The sequence below is a fragment of the Lontra canadensis genome, unplaced genomic scaffold, assembly GCF_010015895.1.
Source record: "Lontra canadensis isolate GAN:19392208 unplaced genomic scaffold, GSC_riverotter_1.0 scaffold74, whole genome shotgun sequence".
In the NCBI taxonomy this organism is placed as follows: domain Eukaryota; kingdom Metazoa; phylum Chordata; class Mammalia; order Carnivora; family Mustelidae; genus Lontra; species Lontra canadensis.
In genome coordinates this window covers 3,044,368-3,065,970 of record NW_022631068.1, presented here as the reverse complement: position 1 = coordinate 3,065,970, position 21,603 = coordinate 3,044,368, and the positions used below count along the sequence as shown (strand labels likewise).

At 37.4% G+C, this 21,603-nt stretch overlaps 1 protein-coding gene across 5 annotated transcripts in view; it reads left to right on the top strand.

Annotated features, from left to right (window-relative positions):
- Positions 1-21,603, top strand: part of UEVLD (UEV and lactate/malate dehyrogenase domains) — a 53,234-nt gene that overhangs the window by 20,530 nt on the left and 11,101 nt on the right. For 4 of the 5 annotated variants that reach the window (XM_032881176.1, XM_032881177.1, XM_032881179.1 and 1 more), the window contains 5 exons: positions 2,333-2,468; positions 3,209-3,327; positions 7,822-7,924; positions 19,257-19,427; positions 20,422-20,595. In XM_032881176.1, coding sequence (XP_032737067.1) covers positions 2,333-2,468; positions 3,209-3,327; positions 7,822-7,924; positions 19,257-19,427; positions 20,422-20,595 — 703 coding nt within the window. Of the gene's footprint in view, positions 1-2,332; positions 2,469-3,208; positions 3,328-7,821; positions 7,925-19,256; positions 19,428-20,421; positions 20,596-21,603 lie in introns of those variants that run through there. The other variant, XM_032881180.1, reaches the window with a different exon arrangement.

The window sequence follows — 21,603 nt, the reverse complement described above, 5'->3', positions numbered from 1 at the left end:
ATTCCCCTGGGAAGCTGTCTGGCCCTGGGCTCTTGTTTGTTGGGAGATTTTTGATAACTGCTTCAGTCTCCTTACTGGTTAGGTCTGTTCAGGTTTTCTGTTTCTTCCTGGTTCAGTTGTGGTAGTTTATATGTCTCTAGGAATCCATCCATTTCTTCCAGATTGTCAAATTTGCTGGCATATAGTTGCTCATAATTTGTTCTTATAATTGTTTGTATTTCTTTGGTGTTGGTTGTGATCTCTCCTCTTTCATTCATAACTTTATTTGGGTCCTTTCTCTTTTCTTTTTGATAAGTCTTGCCAGGGGTTTATCAATATTATTAATTCTTTCAAAGAACCAGCTCCTAGTTTCATTAAATGTTCTACTGGTTTTTTTTTGTTGTTATTGTTGTTGTTTCTGTTTCATTGATTTCTGCTCTGATCTTTATTATTTCTCTTCTCCTGCTGGGTTTAGGCTTTCTTTGTTGTTCTTTCTCCAGCTCCTTTAGGCTTAGGTTGTGTAAAAAAATGTTATCTTAATGTTTAGTTTCGTGACTGAAATTGAAATCTTTTTCATATATCAGTCGGTTATGTATGCTCCTTCTTTTTTGAATTGTCTATCTTCTTCATCCATTTTTACCCTTCTTTTTTAATTTTTTGGTAAGCTATCCTCAAACAGTATTTTGACATCTGTGCCCTGTTTTGGGAATTCATATTTCCTGTTTCCTCTTTCTGGTTTTCATTGGGATCTCTTTTCATAGTTTTGTTCATATAGTAAATACTCAGAGATAGTCCCATGGTCTAGTTGAGATTGTGCTTGATTTCAGTTCAAACAGTATTGATTCCATTTTACTGTTTGAACCTCTTTATTATGTATAAGCTAAAACAAGTTTTTTTTTAATTTAAACTAGTCTTAAGAAGACAATACATTATTTAAATTGCCCTATTTAAAAGTACTACAGTAACTTTTAAGTTGCTCATGCAGTTGGAATTTTAATTATGTAGTAGAATTACATAGAATTTTGGAACTGGAAGAAATCTAGAGGCTGTCTAGGCCAAGGATTGCAGATGTTTTCTCTGAGAGATTCAGTGTGCTCTGTTAGGTCTACAGAATTTTGTTGAACAGCAAAAGTGGTTTTGTTTTGTTCTTAGTATGAATTTGAATGCCTATGTGTATACTCTTTCCAATTTGCCACAATAACCATCTCCCTAAATTTTCTCATACTTGACAACTTCACACATTATTATCTGCTTGGTCTTTAAAAACTTCATCCTCTTGATTTATAAATAGTGAAACTCAGACTCTGATAAATTAAGCATTTTTTAAAATAAGCAAACTAGTAAATATTTTTAATAATAATAAATATTTTACACTTATAGCATATAGGTTACATGCATTTGTTTCTCATAACAGCCACTTGAGATTTATTTTTCATATTATATTGCATAATAATATATTATATTTTTCATATTATACTGCTGATAAACTGAAGGTCAGAGAGTTTAAGTGGATTGCTTAATAAATTAATAGAAACAGTACTGGGTTAGATAATATTTTATCAGTGTTTATTGATTTGATAATAGTTATATAGGAGAAATTTTTTTTTGAGGGGTTTTTTGTTGTTTTTTTTTTTTAACAGATTTTACTTTTACTTTTTTGATAGAGCGTATGCACACATGGAGTGGGAGGAGGGACAGAGGCAGAGGGAGATAGAGAATCTCAGACTCCATGCCAGGTGTGGTGCCCAGCCCGGGACTTGAGCTTATGTCCCTGAGATCACGACCTGAGCTGAAACCAAGAGGCAGACACTCAACCAACTGAGCCACTGAGCCACCCAGGAGTCCCTGTTTTGTTTTTTCTTTTAGGAAATACACACTAAAGTATTTAGGGGTGAAAAGGTATTAATCTGCAATTTATTCTCAGCTGGTTCAGAAAAACATAGAGAGGGAAGGAGATAGAAAATATCTGTGCTAAAAAGTTAACATTTGAGTGAGCTGGGTGAAGAGCATATGAAAATTTTTTGTACTTGTTTTTTTTTAACTTTTCTGTAAGTCTGCACTTATTTTAAAATAAAAAAATACAGACAATTCCTGAACATAGGTACTTTGCTATAAGCACATTCATGTTATTTTCCCATCTTTTGGTGATATGGATTAGCATTTCTCTAATTTTCAGTTTAAAGAATTAAATAATTTTTCAGTTAAAAGTCTTATGTATTTTGTACAGTAGTTTTTAAAAACTAAGAGCATAATACAAAACTTTCTGTTCATTAACTTCATAATAATATATAGGTTAACAAGGTAATATTCTTTAGGAAAATTTTTACATAACTTTTCCCTTTGTATTCTGCAGCCTAAATCTGTCATTGTTGGGCTAATTAAAGAAATGATTGCCAAGTTTCAAGAGGAACTTCCCCTGTATTCTCTACCATCATCTGATGAGGCACGGCAGGTAGACTTGCTAGCCTATATTGCAAAAATCACTGAAGGTTTGTATTTTTGTTAATGAGAGAGTTATGAATTTACAATTTCTCACTAATATCCTTTACTCTCTGCTACTGGATTTCTGTAAATAAATATATTCATGTATCTGTACATATCTCTGTTGAATCAAAAATTCCTGTACATCTATTATAGGGTGTTACCCTACAGTTCCAATAATTATAGTTTCTTAAAATGTAAAAGGTTGCTCTTACACTGACAGATAAAATAATTCTGTGTTTTATTCAAAATCACTTGATATGACAATCCCAAACCTTTTTCATCATATGAACAGTTTTCATTATATTTTTGTGGCTTTTTGTCTCATTCAATAAATGATTGGATCAGAAAATTTATGATTCTCAATGTTTCTCATTGAGGATAAAGCAAAATATCCATGCTTATAAAATTCAGTGAGGCGTTAAACATTTTTGCATTATAGACCAGAGCAGTAAGAATCAGAATATCATTCAGAATGATGGAAATTCTATTTTTCAGTCTTGCATAATGTTTTGAATGTTTAGAAAGATACTTTCTTTTTAAAGGGGTAGTCTCTGTTTATTAGAATATTTACTGAGATTCCTATCTGTCTTGCATTTCACTTGTTCAGATATTTTCGAGTGCTTCTTATGGGCTAACACCATGTTTTCTGTCCAAGTTACTAAAAGTTGGTGTATTTTTTTAAGACCCTAAAAAAGATTTTTTATATTATTTCAAGAATTTCATGATAATCCACTTTTATTTCTAGGTGTCTCAGACATAAATTCAAAGAACTGGGTAAATCACGAGCATAAAGCAGTCAATAAAATTACCGTGGTTGGAGGTGGAGAGCTGGGTATTGCCTGCACATTAGCAATCTCAGCAAAGGTATGTAAGCATGGTGGTTATAAATCCATCTGTCATATTGCTATACTTTTAGGCAGTTTATGCTTAACACACAGGAAATAATGGATTCATTTTGTCATGTGGAAAAACTTCATTTTGCCTTAAAATATATTTAGTAAGTTGGCAAAAAAAAAAGTTGAAAGCTCTCATCAGGGATATTGCTTCTTAATTAGTACTTAGTCATGGAATAGGCTTTAAAAAAGAGATTTGAACAATGGGCTCATCATCCTATTCCAAGGGAAGCCTCAACGTGACATTCATCTGACTTAGTCACCAATTCCTTTGTGTTTTCTGAGTCATGCTACTTTAATTAAGCTCTTATTTAATATAATACTTAATTTTAGCTCTTTCTAAAATTAACGATTTTTTCCTTAAAAATTGCCTTTTCTTGTGTAATTACTCCACTTTCTCTTACAATCATAGTTTCTAAATTGAGATTGTATACTAGTTTGAAATTTGTTTATTTTTCCCTCAGTCCTTTTTACTGGATCTTTTGTATGTAAATTATTTTGAGAAAGGCTTAAATACCCTTCCAGACAGGTGCAAAAGCCCTTCCAAGGTCTTGGTATCAGGATAACAGCATGTCTGTGTCTTTTCAGGGATATAGTCCAGAGTGGAATAGTTGTCCCTCTGTGTTTATTTGGTAGCTGGTGTTTTGTTTTTTCTTTCTATTAAAATTTGATTGTCAGGCACCTGGGTGTCTCAGTCGGTTAAGGGTCTGCCTTCGGGCTCAGGTCATGATCCAGGAGTCCTGGTATCGAGCCCCACATTGGACCCCCTGCTTAGTGGGGAGTCTACTTCTCCCTCTGCCCCTCACCCTGCTTGTGCTCTCTTTCTCTCTCTCTCTCTCAAATAAATTAAGTCTTTCAAAAATTTTTATTGTTTGTCATCTAGATTCTTCCCTTTTTATTTCAGACTCACGTGTGTCTTAGAGATAAATTGTACTTTAATAAATAATTAAATTGTATGCAGGGAGCTAGAAAATTTTAAATGCTGGCTGCGCAGAACAATATAGGCTAACTTTTTAAAAAAGATTTTATTTACATGAGAGAGAGAGAGAGGGCCTGAATGAGAGAGAGAGAGAGAGCAGGAGCAGGGGGAGGAGCAGAGGGGAAAGCAGACTCCCCGCGGAACACGGAAGCCCAATGCAGGGCTCAATCCCAGAACCCGGGGATCATGACCTGATCCTAAGGCAGAGGCTTAACCAACTGAGCCACCCAGGCACCCCAACATATGCTAACTTTCGACTTCGTTTCCTTTCCTCCACTCTCCATGTAAATATATTAGTCCCACTTAATTTGAACGGTATTCAATTCCTTTGTTACTAAACAGAATGCTTCCATAAACATTGCTTTAAAAGTTGCTTATTTTCTCCTCTGAATTTTCGTTTAGTTGTACATAATCTCAAAAACGGTACTAGTGTGTGTGGGGATGCCTGGGTGGCTCTGTCAGTTGAACATCTGCCTTCAGCTCAGGTCATGATCTCAGGGTCCTGGGATAGAGCCCCACATCAGGCTCCCTGCTCTGGGTGGAGCCTGCTTCTCCCTCTCCCTCTGCCTGCCACTCCCTCTGCTTATGCTCTCTCTCTCTTTCTCTAGTAAGTAAAGAAAATCTTTTTTTAAAAAATGATTTTATTTATTGGGGCGCCTGGGTGGCTCAGTGGGTTAAAGCCTCTGCCTTTGGCTCGGGTCATGATCCCGTGGTCCTGGGATCGAGCCCCGCATCGGGCTCTGTGCTCAGCGGTGAGCCTGCTTCCCTTCCCCTTTCTCTGCCTGCCTCTCTGTCTACTTGCAATCTCTGTCAAATAAATAAATAAAATCTTAAAAAAAAAGATTTTATTTTACTTATTTATTTGTCAGAGAGGGAGAGAGAGATCACAAGTAGGCAGAGAGGCAGGCAACAAGAAAGGGGGAAGCAGGCTCCCTGTTAAGCAGACAGCCTGATGTGGGGCTCGATCCCAAGACCCTGAGACCATGACCTGAGCCAAAGGCAGAGGCTTAACCCACTGGGCCATCCAGGTGCCCAATAAAGAAAATCTTTAAAAACAAAACAAAAACAAAACAGGGCACCTGGGTGGCTCAGTTGTTAAGCATCTGCCTTCAGCTCAGGTCATGGGGATTGAGCCCCACATCGGGCTCCTTGCTCAGCAGGAAGCCTGCTTCTCCCTCTCCCATTCCCTTTCTTGTGTTTCCTCTCTCACTGTGTCTCTCTCTGCCAAATAAATAAATAAAACCTAAAAAAAAAAAGCCACACACACACTAAAAAACAGCACTGGTCAATCAGAGGGCATGAATGGTCTTTATAGTACTTATTACATATTTCTAGATAGTCCTTCAGGAAATCAGAACTAATCCATGCTGCTAGTAATAGTATGATCATCAGTCTGATTTTTTACATCCCTAACAGTACTGAGTTTTATCAATTTTGTTGGGTTTTGGTTAAGTACCACAAGGCCCCTTAAAGTCATGTTTCTTTAACTGTTGGAAGAGTCTCACTCTCAGTATTCTTTTGTCTGTAAACGTTCTAAATGGAAATTTTTCCATGTGTCTTGTGAATATTGATATTTTGATGCAAGATACAACCTATCAAGTATTATGATACAGTAGTAGTCATAATGGTGTCCATAGTAGTGGTGCAGGTAGCAGTAGGAATTAACCTTTGCTGAATGCTTACTAGGTGCTAGGCACTCAGTGAAACACTAAATTTTACTAAACTTTACCTAACCCTGTATGTTAGGTACTGTCATTATTGGCATTTTACAAATGAAGAAATCAAGGCAGAGGGAGGTTATGCAACTCACCTAAAGTCACACTGTTAATAAATGGAGGCAGGATTTGAAGTGAGGCAGCCTGTTTACAGAGCCTGTATTCTAAATCTTTACTGCTCAGTGTGTGGCTTTTAGCCCAGAAGCACGAGCAATATCTGAGATCTTATTAGAATTGCGTTATCTAAGGCCCCACCCCAGACCTATGGAAGCAAATCTGCATTTTAACACAACCCCTGGTGTTCCATGTGCTGTCCTGATCTATTAACTGGTGATCACTTAAACCTTGGGAGGTTTTGCTCTAAACCGCTATGTTATACTTCCACATTATTGCTGTTGTCCTTACAGACAGACATTTCTAGTCTTTGAATTTCTTTATATGCATCACGTTACACATGTACTAATAAACTTGCAGATAATCTCTATAAGTAAGATAAGTGGATTAAAGGAATTACTGTGTTTTTAAATTCTGATAGAACTTGTCAAATTATCCCCCATATCAATTGTACCAGTTTATTGTCATACCCACAGTGTGTAAGAATACCCATTTTCCCACACTACTGCTGTTTAACTTTTGGATCTGTGTGTGTCTCATAAATAAAAATGGTAACTCATCGTTTTCTTTGCATTTTTCTTTGGAGCGTAGTTGACAATAATAAAATTAATAGGTAAAATTGCCAGCTCTGGGTCACATATTAATCCTCCTAACCCCATGAAGTAAGGCCAAGTTCAATAACTTGCCCAGCATCACAGAGCTAATAAATAGTGTAGCTGGGTTGTTTTCTTTTGTACTTTCTGCCTGATGGTCTGGTAGACCTCTGGGTACTCTTGCCTCTGCACTCTAATATAGGAAAGATCCTCACATTGCTTAGCACTTTAGAAAAAGACCTTCCACAAAGGTAATTTGACTTGGAGGAGTTTCTGTGCCGTCATTTACTGTTAGCCTACCAGGGCACTCAGGGAGCCATCTACAGGCATGCGGAGTGTTTTCCATGAGATCTCTGAGGAGGGTTCTCCATGATAATAGCATTTTATTTTAGATTTATGGCTATTATCCTTATTTTAGTTTTTTTTTTTTTTTTAAGGATCTATTTAGAGAGAGAGCACGAGTGAGAGAGAGAAAGAGCATAAACAGGGGGAGGCACACGAGCAGAGGAGAAGGGAGACGCAGGCTCTCTCCCAGCACCCTGGGATCATGACCTGGGCCGAAGGCAGACGCCACCCAGGTGCCCCATTATCCTTTTTTTAAAAGAGAAACTTGGCATTGGTATTGACAATGAGGCACTAAAACAGAGCAAAAATTACTCTTAAGTACTTTCAGAATGACATTATGACATATATACAGAATGACATTATATATGACATTCATATAATGAAATTATGACATTAAATTGAAAACATAAGCTCAAGAACAACAGTAAGTGTATGGAGTCCACCAACTCATCCTTATTACTCATTGTCCCATCAAAGGGAATCTGCAGTCTGCGACTTCTGAGTTAAGTCCTGCTAGGTCCCAATTTTCAGTCAAGTGTAAAGGATCACATTGCTCAAGTTCATGGTAGTTTCTTGCTTGCATGTCCTTTTATTGCTGTTGTGTTACTTTTCCTACATAAGTCCTGTGCATTCTCCTTTAGCTTCACTTCTGAATAAATTTAACCGAGAACTGGCTGTGTTTGCATAATGCTGTATGTTCTTCTTATTGTACTGTACAGGGCATTGCAGACAGACTGGTCCTCTTGGACCTCTCAGAAGAGACAAAAGGAGGGGTGATGGACCTTGACATCTTTAGCCTGCCTAATGTGGAGATCAGCAAAGGTCTGGTTATTCTGCTTAAAAGATTTTTGCCTCATTTGTTCTTGTATTTGAGTCCTAGAATTTTTTTTTAATGCACTTTTCTTTTAGAACAGTTTTAAGTGCACAGCAACATTGAGCAGATTTCCCATATATATCCCTTATCATTGCACATGTACAGTCTCCCCCATTTTCAACATTCCCCACCAGAGTGGCACAGTTATAACACATCACTGTTATCCAAAATCCATACTTTACATTACGGTTTACTCTTGGTGTTGTACACCCTGTGGGTGTGGACAAATCTGTAATGACATGTATTTACCATTATAGTGTCTTTCACTACTCCAAAAATCCTCTGTGCTCTTCCTTGAGTCATGGAATTTTAATGTTAGAAAGCACATTAAAGATCACCTAGTCCAAGTTCCTCATTTTACATATTGGAAAACTAAGATTAAAATAAATTAAGTGACTTAACCCAAAGTCATACAGAGATTGTAACTGATTATATTAACAAGAGTCAGATGAGCTGATTGGTCAGAAGGATTTAGTCTGTCTTTGACTTATACTGTAATATAAATTTGTTTTCTTTGATTAATTCCATTCTCATAATATATTGGTTAAGAGCAATGGTTTTAGAGTTAGGTAGAGTGTTGCATCCCAGCTCTGCCACGTTATAGCTCCGACATTTGTCAGGTTATATAACCTCTCAAAGTTTAGGGACGCCTGGATGGCTCAGTCTGTTAAGCGATTGCCTTCAGCTCAAGGTCATGATCTCAGGTTCCTGGGATTAAGTCCCACATCTGGCTCCTTGCTCAGTGGGAGGCCTGCTTCTCCCTCTGCCTGCTCTGCCTGCTGCTCCCCCTGCTTATGTTCTCTCTCTCTCTGACAAATAAATAAATAAAATCTTAAAAAAAAAAACCAACTCTCAAAATTTAGTTTTATCATCTATAAAGTGGGAATAATACCTACCTCTTGGCATATGGCAGAGTGTTAAGATTTTTTACAAAAAATGCCTATCTCTTTCACTAGAAATTTATTGTTAAGATAAGTTTTAATAAGAACAAAAGGAATTTTTATCATTAATAAATAAAATTTTAAATGTTGGGAAAGTAGTTTTTTATCTCATCTTTTTTTTTTTTAAAGATTTTATTTATTTATTTGACAGAGAGAGAGATCTCAAGTAGGCAGAGAGGTAGGCAGAGAGAGAGGGGAGGAAGCAGGCTCCCTGCGGAGCAGAGAGCCCGATGCGGGGCTCGATCCCAGGACCCTGGGACCGTGACCTGAGCTGAAGGCAGAGGCTTTAACCCACTGAGCCACGCAGGCGCCCTTATCTCATCTTTTTAATTTAAAAATTTCCATATATTTTTATAATGTACATAATGTATTAGTATGAACATAAATATAAGTTGATACCATATTTGGGGATGTGGGCTTGAAAATATTTTATTACTAGAGATGCATGATCAAAAAAATTGGAAGACCAGGTTATAGCTGAAGTCAGGTTGTAATATGTTATAGTTGTTTGGCTCTCCTTACTTAGGTCCCCTGTACTCCTTGACCATATTGTCCCCGAAAAATTAAAATGGTGACACAAACCTAAATGTACAAAGAACAACAGTGGGTGAGAAAAATTGAAGTTATACCTGCAGGTTGTAAAAATTGGGTGTAATAGTTAAAGTAAGCCTCTGGATCCCTGTAGGATACAACAAGTTCATTTTTGTTGTCTGGAAAGAATACAGTATTTGCTTTAATGATCCTTTTGTAGGCCTCATACAGAGGATCCTTTAGAGAGCTGGATATTCTCTTGTGCCTATCATTTCCAAGTACTAAAATTCTTTAGGGACCTTTTAACTCTTCCAAATCACTTTAGGAGACTTTAGTTTATGGACCCTAGAGGCTGTGAGGCCTTTTAGGATCTGAAGAAATTTCTGCCTGTGTAACTCATTAACCATCAATAACTATTGTTTCATATAATTGAAAGAATAAACCCTTGGAGTAGATGTATAGTGTGTGGTGCTTGCCACCACGTGGGGAATGTTGAATGAGTCCACACCGTCTTGGGGCAACTTTCATGTCCCACTTGTTAATTTGGTTATATGTTCCTGCTAACACAGAATTTAATTACTACTCCATGAACAATTTTAAGTACAATGTTAACGAATATCTCATAAGTATATTCCATAATACGGAGAAGTGCATGAGTAATTTTGGGAAATTAGGGTCAATGGTGTCGAAAATTTGAGAAATGCTCCATCATGACAGGCATTGGTGACTGCGACTAACCATCCTAGAGTTATGCTTTGGCTCCACTTGGACTTTTTCAAAATAGTTATTAAAACATTTTGGGGGGTTGGGAGATGCCTGGGTGGCTCAGTTAAGCATCTGCCTTTGGCTCAGGTCATGCTCCCAGGGTCCTGGGATGGAGCTCCACATTGGCTCCCTGCTCAGCAGGGAGTCTGCTTCTCTCTCTGCCTCTCCTCCCTGCTTGTGTTCCCCCCTCTCTCAAAAATAAATAAAATCTTAAAAACATTTTGGGGAAGGTTATCCATATATACAGATGAGCATGCAAATATACACATATGCCCACAGTTGGGCTTGTGTAAGTATAGACTAAATCTGGAGAAATACAAAGTAATTATTAAGAATAGTTGCTTAAGGGGCACTTGCGTGGCTCAGTCGCTTAAGCATCTACCTTCAGCTCAGGTCATGATCCCAGGATCCTGGGATCAGGCTCCTGGCTCAGTGTGGAGCCTACTTCTCCCTCTCCCTCTGCCTGCCATTCCCCCCGTTTGTGCTCTCTCTTTCTCTCTCTGTCAAAAAAATAAATACTTTAAAAAAAAAAAAAAAGGTAGTTGCTTCAGGAGTCAGACTGGAGAAACTGGTTTTGCACTTATTTTTTGAAGTTAATATTTTTATTCCTTTATTTTTATTTTGTGCTAAAATACATTTATTTTGTGCACTTGGGTGGCTCAGTCAGTTAACTGTCTGCCTTCGGCTCAGATTGTGATCCCAGGGTCACAGGGTCATGCTGCCTGTGCCCTCTCTCTCTCTCTCTCTCTCTCTCTGTCAAATAAATAAATAAATAAATAAATAAAACCTTTAACCAAAAATAAATAAAATGAAATTTAAAAAAATACATATAACGTAAATTTTACCAATAGTGACATTTAGGGCATTCACAGTGTTCTGCAGCCATCACCACTACCTAGTTCCAGAACATTTTGTACCCCCAAAAGGAAACCATGTACACAATAAGCAATCACTCCCCATTTCCCCTCTCCCCATGTCCTGGCAACCACTAATCTGCCCTGTGGACTTGCCTATTCTAGATATGTCGTATAAATGGAATCATACAATATGTGGCCTTTCATGTCTGGCTTCTTTCACTTAGCATCATGTTTTCAACATTCATCCATATTATAGCATGTGTCAGTACATCTTTTTATGGCTGAGTAATATTTCATATTCCACATTTTATTCATCCATCAGTCGATGGACCTTTGGGGTGTATCTTTTTGCTGTTGTGAATAGTGCTACTATGAACATTCATGTACAAGTTTTTGTTTGAAAAACTTTTTACTTCTTTTAGGTATATACTCAGAAGTAGAACTTCTTGCTTATATGGCAATTCTGTGTTGAAATTGTTGGTGAATTAATAGTGTGCTCTTGAATATCTTTTTTAACAGCATAGATAGATCTAAATAGCTCTACTTCTTTGAACAGCTTCATAATATTTTGTCATATGGATGTCTTTCTCCTATTGGAAGACATTTTAGGTTGTTTTTGGGGTTTTTTCTGCTTACAAATAATAGTGGAGAGAACATTGTTATACAAAAATTTTCGTGTACTTCTCTAATCGGCAAGATAAGGTAGAATTACTGGGTCAAAAATAGATGTTTTCAAAATTTATATTGGTAAATTGTTCCCAAAGAAGTTGAACCAATTTGTACTCTCTCTAATAGTACATAAGTGTTCCTGTTTGCTCTCTCTTGATTACTTTCATTCTTTTTTAAATTACTTTTATTCTACATTAAGCTTAGCTAATGGGATCATTGTCCTATGACATTTTGATCATGGTTAGTATGTTTATTATGTTATTATGTTTACTATTATGTTTATCTTTTATCCCTAAATAACAACAATAGCACTTGACATTTTTCTAAAGAATCAGTAATATATGCTAGGTACTTCATATATATTCACTCACTGTTCCTTTTCTTTTATAGATGGCTCAGAGAGGTTGTGGTTTAGGACATGCAGTTAGTTAGAGGCTAAACTAGGATTTCAAACATAAGTTTGTTACCAATTTTACATGATGCACTCTAGAAATAGTCTGTGCATATGCAGGCATAAATGTTTGTGTGGGGGGGTCTTTGCGTATGTGTGCATGGAGAAAAAAGTTTTCAATAGTTGTGAATTTGAAAATAGCATGTTGTTGACCTATGGAGCAAAGCAAAATATGCTCAATGGCCAGTGGTTCTTAAAACTTGAGTTGTGGATTAATCGCTTATATCAGAATCACCTTACAATTGCAGATGCCTGGGGTTCATCCTAGACCTATGGATCCTGAATTTCTAGGGGTGGAGCCTGGAAATCTACATTTTAGATAAGTAGCTCAGGTGATTTTTATACCCATTAAAGGCAGTATTCTAAAAATTGTAAATAGTGACATAATTGCAGATTGTGGAATTAGCATAGGGGAGTATGACCAGCATTTTATAAAAATGAACTAGAACAATAGTGTATATCAGAATAGCATTAAGGGTATTTTCTGTAATATTTTTGGTTTTGTTTATATACACATACAAATATTTTGTGTCTTGGGTTGCAATAGAAAATGTATTTCATGGTATGCCCATCTCATGGCATGGGTTGTGATCAAAATTTTGAAATTGACGGTATTGAAGCTGAAAATCATTGATTTAAGCCCCCCCCCCCTTTTTTTTAAACCTCCTTTCCCACTCTACACTTACCCCAGGTAAATACTCCTTCATTAGCCTCAACATACCCTTCATACTTGAAACTTGAGTCACCTTCTCTCTAGGAAATCTTCCAGAGTAACCCTTTTGCCAAATCACTCATTACTCTTCATGATTTTAGTATTGGTATGTGAAATTTATGTTGGATCATTTTTTTTCTATTACTGGGACATTTTATCAATAGATAAACCTTTTATTCTTAAGATGATCCTCTCTAGGGGTGCCTGGGTGGCTCAGTGGGTTAAGCCTCTGCCTTTGGCTCAGGTCATGATCTCAGGGTCCTGGTATTGAGCCCCGCATCAGGCTCTCTGCTCGGTGGGGAGCCTGCTTCCCCCACTCTCTGCCTGACTCTCTGCCTACTTGTGATCTCTCTCTCTCTCTCTCAAATAAATAAAAACAAAATCTTAAAAAAAAAAAAAGACGATCCTCTCTAAATATAGAGATACAGCATAATGTACTCAGGTCATGGCCTTAGTTTGCCACAAATGGTAAATCTTAGAAAGTCTCAGTGTTGTTTATACAGTTCCAAAACCCAGATCACTGTGGCAGTAACCATTAAAGGCATTCGTTTGAACTGAGCAGTGATTCCCTACCTTATCTTTTAATATGGGTGTTTTTGTTTAACATTAAAAAAAAAAAAAAGTCTACCTCTATTTGTCAGACAAAAATACCCCTTCTAGTCATTGACTGAAATAATGCCTAAAGCTACTGAGACATCATTCTTTGGTGGTGTCCTCCTCTAACCAACATAGGAAGATTTTTAATAGCTATAATCTTAACACAATTTCTAAATTAAGGGTCATCATCATTTCTAGAATTTTGCATCACAGTGAAGAATAATTTGAAAAGAACATATTTTCATGTGATTTTTTGTTATAGTTAGAACAGGTTAGCACTAGACCAGAGAAATGAAAAACTTGAATTGTCTCCAGTATATTCAGACTGATGCACTAGCTAGAATACTTCAGTGAGGTCTCCATAGCATTTGGACATTATAATTTGATTTTTTTTTCCAGTCGTTTTGAGTAAAAATTCAATGATTTAAAATGAGTGTGTGTTTCCTTTATCACAACATCATCCTCATAATCTGAGAACAGTAGTATATCAGAGCATGAATTATTATTTGCTGTGTCTTTTGACATACTTGATATTGGATTGATATCCCCTAGTCTGACTATAAGCAGCCACCGGTTTAGGGCCCATGGTGTTTGGGAACCAGTGGCTTGGCAGGAAGAATGTTGTTTTTCTGGGCTACCTGTACAGCTAGGATAGAGATATGAGGTTTGTATCCTGGAAGTCCAGATGTTGATTGACATCTCTGACCTAGGAGGAACCTTATCACTCTGCTAATAAGTAAGTGGTAACATTAGAATTTGGATCAGGCAATCTAGGGCAAAGACAATATATCATTCACTTTGGGTTCTTAGGGCCTCGTATAATTACCTGTAATATAACAGGAAACATAGTAGAGGTTTATTGAACTAATTATTATTGAACTGAACTTTTATTAGGATCATATCTTTACATAATCATGCTTAAAGCCCTTCCTAATTCTCTTTATAACTATAAAATCTCTTCCCCCATATTAAATCACCAACTTCTTTTTTTAACTTTATTTTTTATTCCAGTATAATTAACATACAGTGTCATATTAATTTCAGGTGTACAGTAGAGTAGTTCAACAATTCTGTTCATTTCTCAGTGCTCATCAACATAAGCTTACTCTTAGCCCTCTTCACCTGTATCACCCATACCCCTCCTCATCTCTCCTCTGACAACCCTCTGTTCTCCCTATTTAAGAGTCTGGTTTCTTATTTGTCTATCTTCCCTTTTTTTGTTGTTGTTCATTTATTTTGTTTCTTAAATTCCACATATGAGTGAAATTGTATGGTATGTGTCTTTCTCTGTCTTACTTCACCTTGCATTATAACCTCTAGGTCCATCCATGTTGTTGCAAATGGCAAGATTTCATTCTTTTTATGGCTGAGTAATATTTCACTGTAGTAGGTAGGTAGGTAGGTAGATATAGATAGATAGATACCACATGTTCCTTATCCATTTATTTATTGATGGACACTTGAGTTGCTTCCATATCTTGACTTTTGTAAGAAATGCTACAATAAATATGCGGTGAATAGATCTTTTTTTTTTTTTAATTTTTTTTTTCTTTTATTTGACAGACAGATCACAAGTAGGCAGAGAGGCAGGCAGAGAGAGAGAGGAGGAAGCAGACTCCCTGCAGAGCAGAGAGCCCGATGCGGGACTCGATCCCAGGACCCTGAGATCATGACCTGAGCCGAAGGCAGAGGCTTAACCCACTGAGCCACCCAGGCGCCCTGAATAGATCTTTTTTAATTAGTGTTTTCTTTTTCTTTGGGTAAATATCTAGTAGTGGAATTGCTAGATCAGATGGTAAGTTTATTGTTAATTTTTTTGAGCAGCCTCCATACTGTTTTCCACAGTGGCTGCACCAGTTCACATTCCCAGCAACAGGTTTGGAACGAGGATTCCTTTTTCTCCACATTCTTGCCAGCACTTGTTATTTCTTGTCTTTTTTATTTTAACCATTCTGACAGGTGTCAAGTAATAATCTCATTGTCATTTTAATCTGCATTTCCCTTGATGATTAGTGATGTTGAGCATCTTTTCATGTGTCTATTGGCCATCTGTATGTCTTCTTTGGAAAAATGTCTGTTCACATCCTCTGCCCATTTTTAATTGGATTGTTTGGTTTTTTGTTGTTAAGTTGCATAAGTTCCTTATGTATTTTGGAAAATAATGCTTTATCAAATATATCACTTACACATATCTTCTCCCATTCAGTAGCTTGTCTTTTTGCTCTGTTGATGGTTTTCTTTGCTGTGCAAAACTTTTTTTATTTTTATTTTTATTTTTTTTTTATTTATTTTTTTTTTATTTTTTTTTTTAAAGATTTTATTTATTTATTTGACAGAGAGAGATCACAAGTAGATGGAGAGGCAGGCAGAGAGAGAGAGAGAGAGAGGGAAGCAGACTCCCTGCTGAGCAGAGAGCCCCATGCGGGACTCGATCCCAGGACTCTGAGATCATGACCTGAGCCGAAGGCAGCGGCTTAACCCACTGAGCCACCCAGGCGCCCCCAAAACTTTTTTTATTTTGGTGTAGTCTCAATAGCTTAATTTTGCTTTTGTTTCCCTTGCCAGAAATAACATATCTAGAAAAATGTTTCCATGGCTGATGTCAAAGAAATTACTGTTTATTTATTTTCTATGAATTTTATGGTTTAATATCTTCGCATTTAGGTCTTTAATCCATTTCAAGTTTATTTTTGTGTATGATATAAGAAAAAGGTCCTGTTTCATTCTCTTACATGTAGCTGTCCAGTTTTCCTAACACTGTTGAAGAGACTGTCTTTTTCCCATCGTATATACTTGCCCTTTTTCTAGATTAATTGACCATAAAAGCATGGGTTTATTTCTAGACTGTTTTCTATTCCATTGATCTGTGTGTCTATTTTTGTGTCAGTGCCATACTGTTTTGATTACTACAGCTTTGTAGTACATCTTGAAATCTGGGATTGTGATACCTCCCAGCTTTGTTCTTCTTTTTCAAGATTGCTTTGGCTATTTGGGAACTTTTGTAAAATCATCAACTTCTAAGGGAAGACCTGAGAAGGAAGAGTCCAAGAAAAATATTCTGAGTGCCTACGAGGTGCAAAGAATCTAGTTGCCTTGAGACAGTATTTACCAAACCTAGTTGTGCATGAGAATCACATGGGGAATGGCATTCCTAAGCAGGATTTCCCTTTATGTATGTAACTAAATCTTCAGAACATGGGATAATCTGTCATTTTATTGCACTTCCCAAGTTATTCCTGAGTATCCAGCCTAGCTTTTAGGAATTGTTGCAGGGGATTGATAGGAATGGAAGACTCTCTGCTTAGTCAGAGGCAGCTTGAAGTTAGATGGAAAGATACATATGCAAGATGTAAACAGTAATATATGTATCTTTCCATCTAACTTCAAGCTGCTTCTGACTGTAATGACTGTAATTCATGACAAGAGATTAATGAGGTAATATATGATTAATTGCCAAGAGAATGGTATAGACAGTGAGCATTCTTGTTGGAGCTGAGTGGAGGGAAATGTGTCCCAGATCTACCAGGATAAGAGAGATTTGAATTGCCATGGGGTGGGGTTGGGGAATGGAGCTATTGCTAAGTGACTATGGACAGATGAGTAAGACTGGAAATGGACAGGTGAGTAAGACACAAACAATCCCGGCTGTCGCAGAGCTCATAACATGCTGAATGTGGTAGACAGTTAAACAGATACCTATCTAACGTGGTGAGCACAGTGAGAAACATTCCAGATAGAAAGAATTTAAGTAAAGCCCATATCGGGAAGGTGAGAGAAATATACTGGGTTAGAACAGGGACCAACTCAACTTGAGCCAAAGGTTTATACGGGGGAGTATAAGAAATGCTAGCTTCTAGGCTCAAAGGAAGAGAGTGAAAAGGTTTGGGAGCTTGGGAAATCTTACGGAGTAGGAAGCCTTTCTTGTACTTTTGAAATCATATCTGCCAGCTGCTACCCTATTCATGGGGCAACCTTGAGGGCAAGGGCATTTGCAACATTCATAGTAGAGAAAATTAAAAAGGGGGAAGAAATGAAATGATTCTGGCAGGATAGGTTGGGACCAAATTGTAAGGTCATGAATTGTTCACTGATGCTTGGTGATACGGACAAGTCACCTAATCTATCTAAATAACATTTTCCTCATCTCGATGAAGGTTTTGGACTCTGTTTCTCAATATAGCACAGTGCTTAACAGTACTCTGCAGCCAGGCTTGAATTCTGGCTCCGCCGCTTATAAGCTCTGTGACTGAGCAAGTTACTTAACTTATCCGTGCCTCATATTCCTCATCTGTAAGATGAGGGATGACGTGACCCAATAGTGTGCTGTAGATTAGATTAAATGAGCAACTGTACGGAAAGTTCTTAGAATCGTACTTGGCATATAGAAGTTGTCTAGAAGTGTTAACTGTATACCTTCCAGTTCTTGAGGTTTTGACTCGTTACCAAGTATCCAGTCTGAACACTAGAACACAGGAATTATTTAAGAAGACCCATGAAAAACCATAATTAAAATCCAGGACCTACGAGCCCCACAACTGTGTTAAAATACGAGCTAAACTTAGAAAGTGTATTTCCCAGAGGACACATTGCACAGGTGTTTCCTTCTGAAACTTGTTTAGAGAGATGGCCTTAGACGCTTCATTAAAAATATAAACCTGGAACCTGCTCATTATCTCTTTGTTGTCTGCCATCTACTGTGTTGTTTTTCTGTTGTCTGTGCTGTTGGCAGTCTGGCCACTGTTTTGACATGCACTTATCCATAGAACACATTGCGTAATAGAGAGTAATGGAGTTGTAAAACAGTGTATGTGTGCTTCAGGATCAGAGGAGTGAACTCCAAAAAACAGCTTGTCTAAGTCATAGCAGTTGCTTACCTGTAGGTCACATGGTAAGAAGAACCTAAAACCAAGCGTACTGGGCTTCCGTATAAGGAAAAGTCTGTAAAAAATGAGCCAAGACATTTTATCTTGATTTAAAGATTTTCTAATCATTTTTTTTCCTCTTTGGAGCAGAATCCTTAGTAAGAAAAAAAAAAAAAATCCTTAGTAAGCTCTGATACAATCAGAGCTACTGTGCTGGGAGAGGTAAAAGTAAAGAGCGTGGAGCTGTGCCCACCAGGCTTCTTTCCACTTATTCCCAGTCCTTCCACATGGCCGCTGAGTCACTTTCAAGGAACTCTGGGATTCCTAAACTTACAGTTTAAAAATCAGTGATGCAGTTGATTATAGGTTCATTTTGCCTATAGCATATTATTTACTCTTCCTAGGAAAGTTACACGTTACAGGAAAAAAACAAAGTCTCTGGGTCCTGTGCTTTATTTTCTTTATCTTTATTGCTCTCTTTCTCCCTGGCGATACACTCTACCTCTTAATCATCTTTCTGGAAGCAAACCTCAGCCCTTTGTATACTTCCGTGGATATAGGATTGATCTGGAGGCAGATATGCCTGAAAGCTCTCCACTTGTAGAAAAGAAAAAGAAAAACAAGAACAAGAACTTGATTAAAACCTAGACCTCGGGGTGCCTGGGTGGCTTAGTGGGTTAAAGCCTCTGCCTTTGGCTCAGGTCATGGTCTCAGGGTCCTGGGATCGAACCCCGCATCAGGCTCTCTGCTCAGCAGGGAACCTGCTTCCTCCTCTCTCTCTGCCTGCTTCTCTGACTACTTGTAATCTCTATCAAATAAATAAATAAAATCTTTAAAAAAAAAAAAAGAAAACAACCTAGACCTCAAGCTCAGACTGTTTCTTTTTATTCATTAGATTTGTCTGCCTCTGCTCATTCGAAGGTGGTGATCTTCACAGTCAACTCTTTGGGTAGTTCTCAGTCCTACCTGGATGTGGTACAAAGCAATGTGGATATGTTCAGAGCCCTTGTCCCAGCTCTGGGACACTATAGTCAACATGGTGTCCTGCTCGTCGCATCTCAACCAGGTAAAAGGTTTTGTTTTAAATTCATCTGACAGCCCGATGCATCAACAGAATTGCCATTACTGATAAAGGTCCTAAAACTAGATTATAAAGGAACAGCTAGGCTATCCAAATTGCTTTTGTACTGAACAATACAGTATTTCCATCTCCTGTCAAGCAGCCACTTCTTACTGACTGGCATGAACTAGAAGGTTACAACTTAAAATTTTTTACGTAATATCACTATCATTCTAGTCCAGGTTTTTAGCCGTGTCTCCCTCAGTGCGAAAACGGTTGGACAACCAAGAGAAAAATACAGTGGCTTATGTGAAAGATCCTTTGTTAATTCTAAAGTGTCGTAAGATATTAGTGAGCATGCCAGTGTGCGTTGTTAACTTTTCATGTATTGTAAATTGTTTTTAGAACTGTTTTCCTTAAAAAATAAATATTTTCAAATGATTAGGTGGTATTGGACTCAAATTGGTGAACAGAAAGAGAGTTTCTTAATGTTCCCAGTCTAAGGGTATGCATTTTACATGTTTGCCTGTAGTAATTGGTTGAGGGACACTGGTCTCTAATTCCTGACATCCTTTTGGCATGGCAGAAAAAAGGGGTTGTTTTTATTCGTAGTGTTGTACTGCATAGTGGTGTATGTGATCCTTAATTTAAAGATAGAAATTTATCTAAAGCTATAAAAGAGAGCTTGATCAATGAGAAACAATGATTATTTTCTGGTTTTCCATCCCAGTTTGTATCTTTCTTACTTAACTAGGAAAATATCTATTTTCCACTTTTAATTTATATTTAACAACAAAGTTATGTAAAATCATGCTGAAGCCTGGTTAATGTTTTTAATATACATTAAAAATACGGTCTGCCTCAAAGTGCATTTAGAACCTGGGAAAAATATATAGATGCTCTACTATACTTATTAACATAATACGTATTTTGTTTATGAACTAGGCTAGAAGTATATTTTTTATAATCTTTATGTTTTCACCTTGTGTGCGATATTTAGTGGAAATCATGACATACGTGACTTGGAAACTGAGTGCATTTCCTATAAATCGAGTGATTGGGATTGGATGTAATCTGGACTCACAGAGATTACAGTATATTATTACAAATGTTTTGAAGGCACAGCCGTTAGGAAAACAAGTATGGGTTATCGGTGAACAGGGAGAAGACAAAGGTAAGAAGGACGCTTGTATTATCTATATTGCTAACCTAAGTCATCAGTGGCCATGCTATTGGAGATTCCGGAGCAGCGGAGCTCGCTTGGCTTCTGTTTCACAGTTCAGGGCCTTGTATGTAAGGGGCCCGGTATTGTGAAGGGACTCTTCAAGTGTGGAATTCTCATTTATTTACTTTTCCATGAGTTTAACACTAGGCAAGAGCGCTTAGTTTTATATTTTTCTAATTGAATTTCAGAGTCCAGGATTAATTTGAAAGTTTAATTCTCTAGAGAGCCCCATTTAAATAAACCTTAACACATATACAGAACTCCTTCCTTTCCTCTCCCCACACTTCCACCTGCTTACCTTTCCTAAGTTCAGACCTTCTTCCTAGGGCCATACCTCCTGTCCCTTTCTCACCTTTTAAACAGAATTTTCACTCTTTGTGTATCCCTATGATCTTTTCCAGTAGCCCACTTGCTCTCTTCCTACCACAAAAAGCATTGAGTTCCCCAGACTGGAAAGCCCCTTTTCCTATCCAAAAAGAATACTTCCCTATCCAACTTGAGTATCTCTTCCTTTCTTCCTTTACTGTTCCCCTCATGTTTTGAAGTCAAGTTAGTCAGGGGACAGAAGTGCTGTTTGTTCTCATTTTGTATGTAAGTGCCTACTCTTTCCTCACTACTGCCAAAGATGTTAGTATGATCTAAAGGAGGCATGGGGCACCTGGGCCACTCCATCAGTTAAACATCCAGCTCTTGGTTTCGGCTCAGGGGTGATCTTAGGGTCATGAGATCGAGCCCCAAGCTCCCTGCTTAGTGGGGAATCTGCCTGAGATTCTCTCTCTCCCTTTCCTTCTTCCCCCACCCCTGCCACGCTCACTTGCTCTTTCTCAAAATAAGTAAATAAATCTTTTTAAAAATAAGAGAGGCATAGAACATAGTCTCTTCCTTCATCATGCTTAAAAGTTATTTTAGAATAGGAATAAGAATATTTACATGATACTTTAGCTAACAATGAAAGTA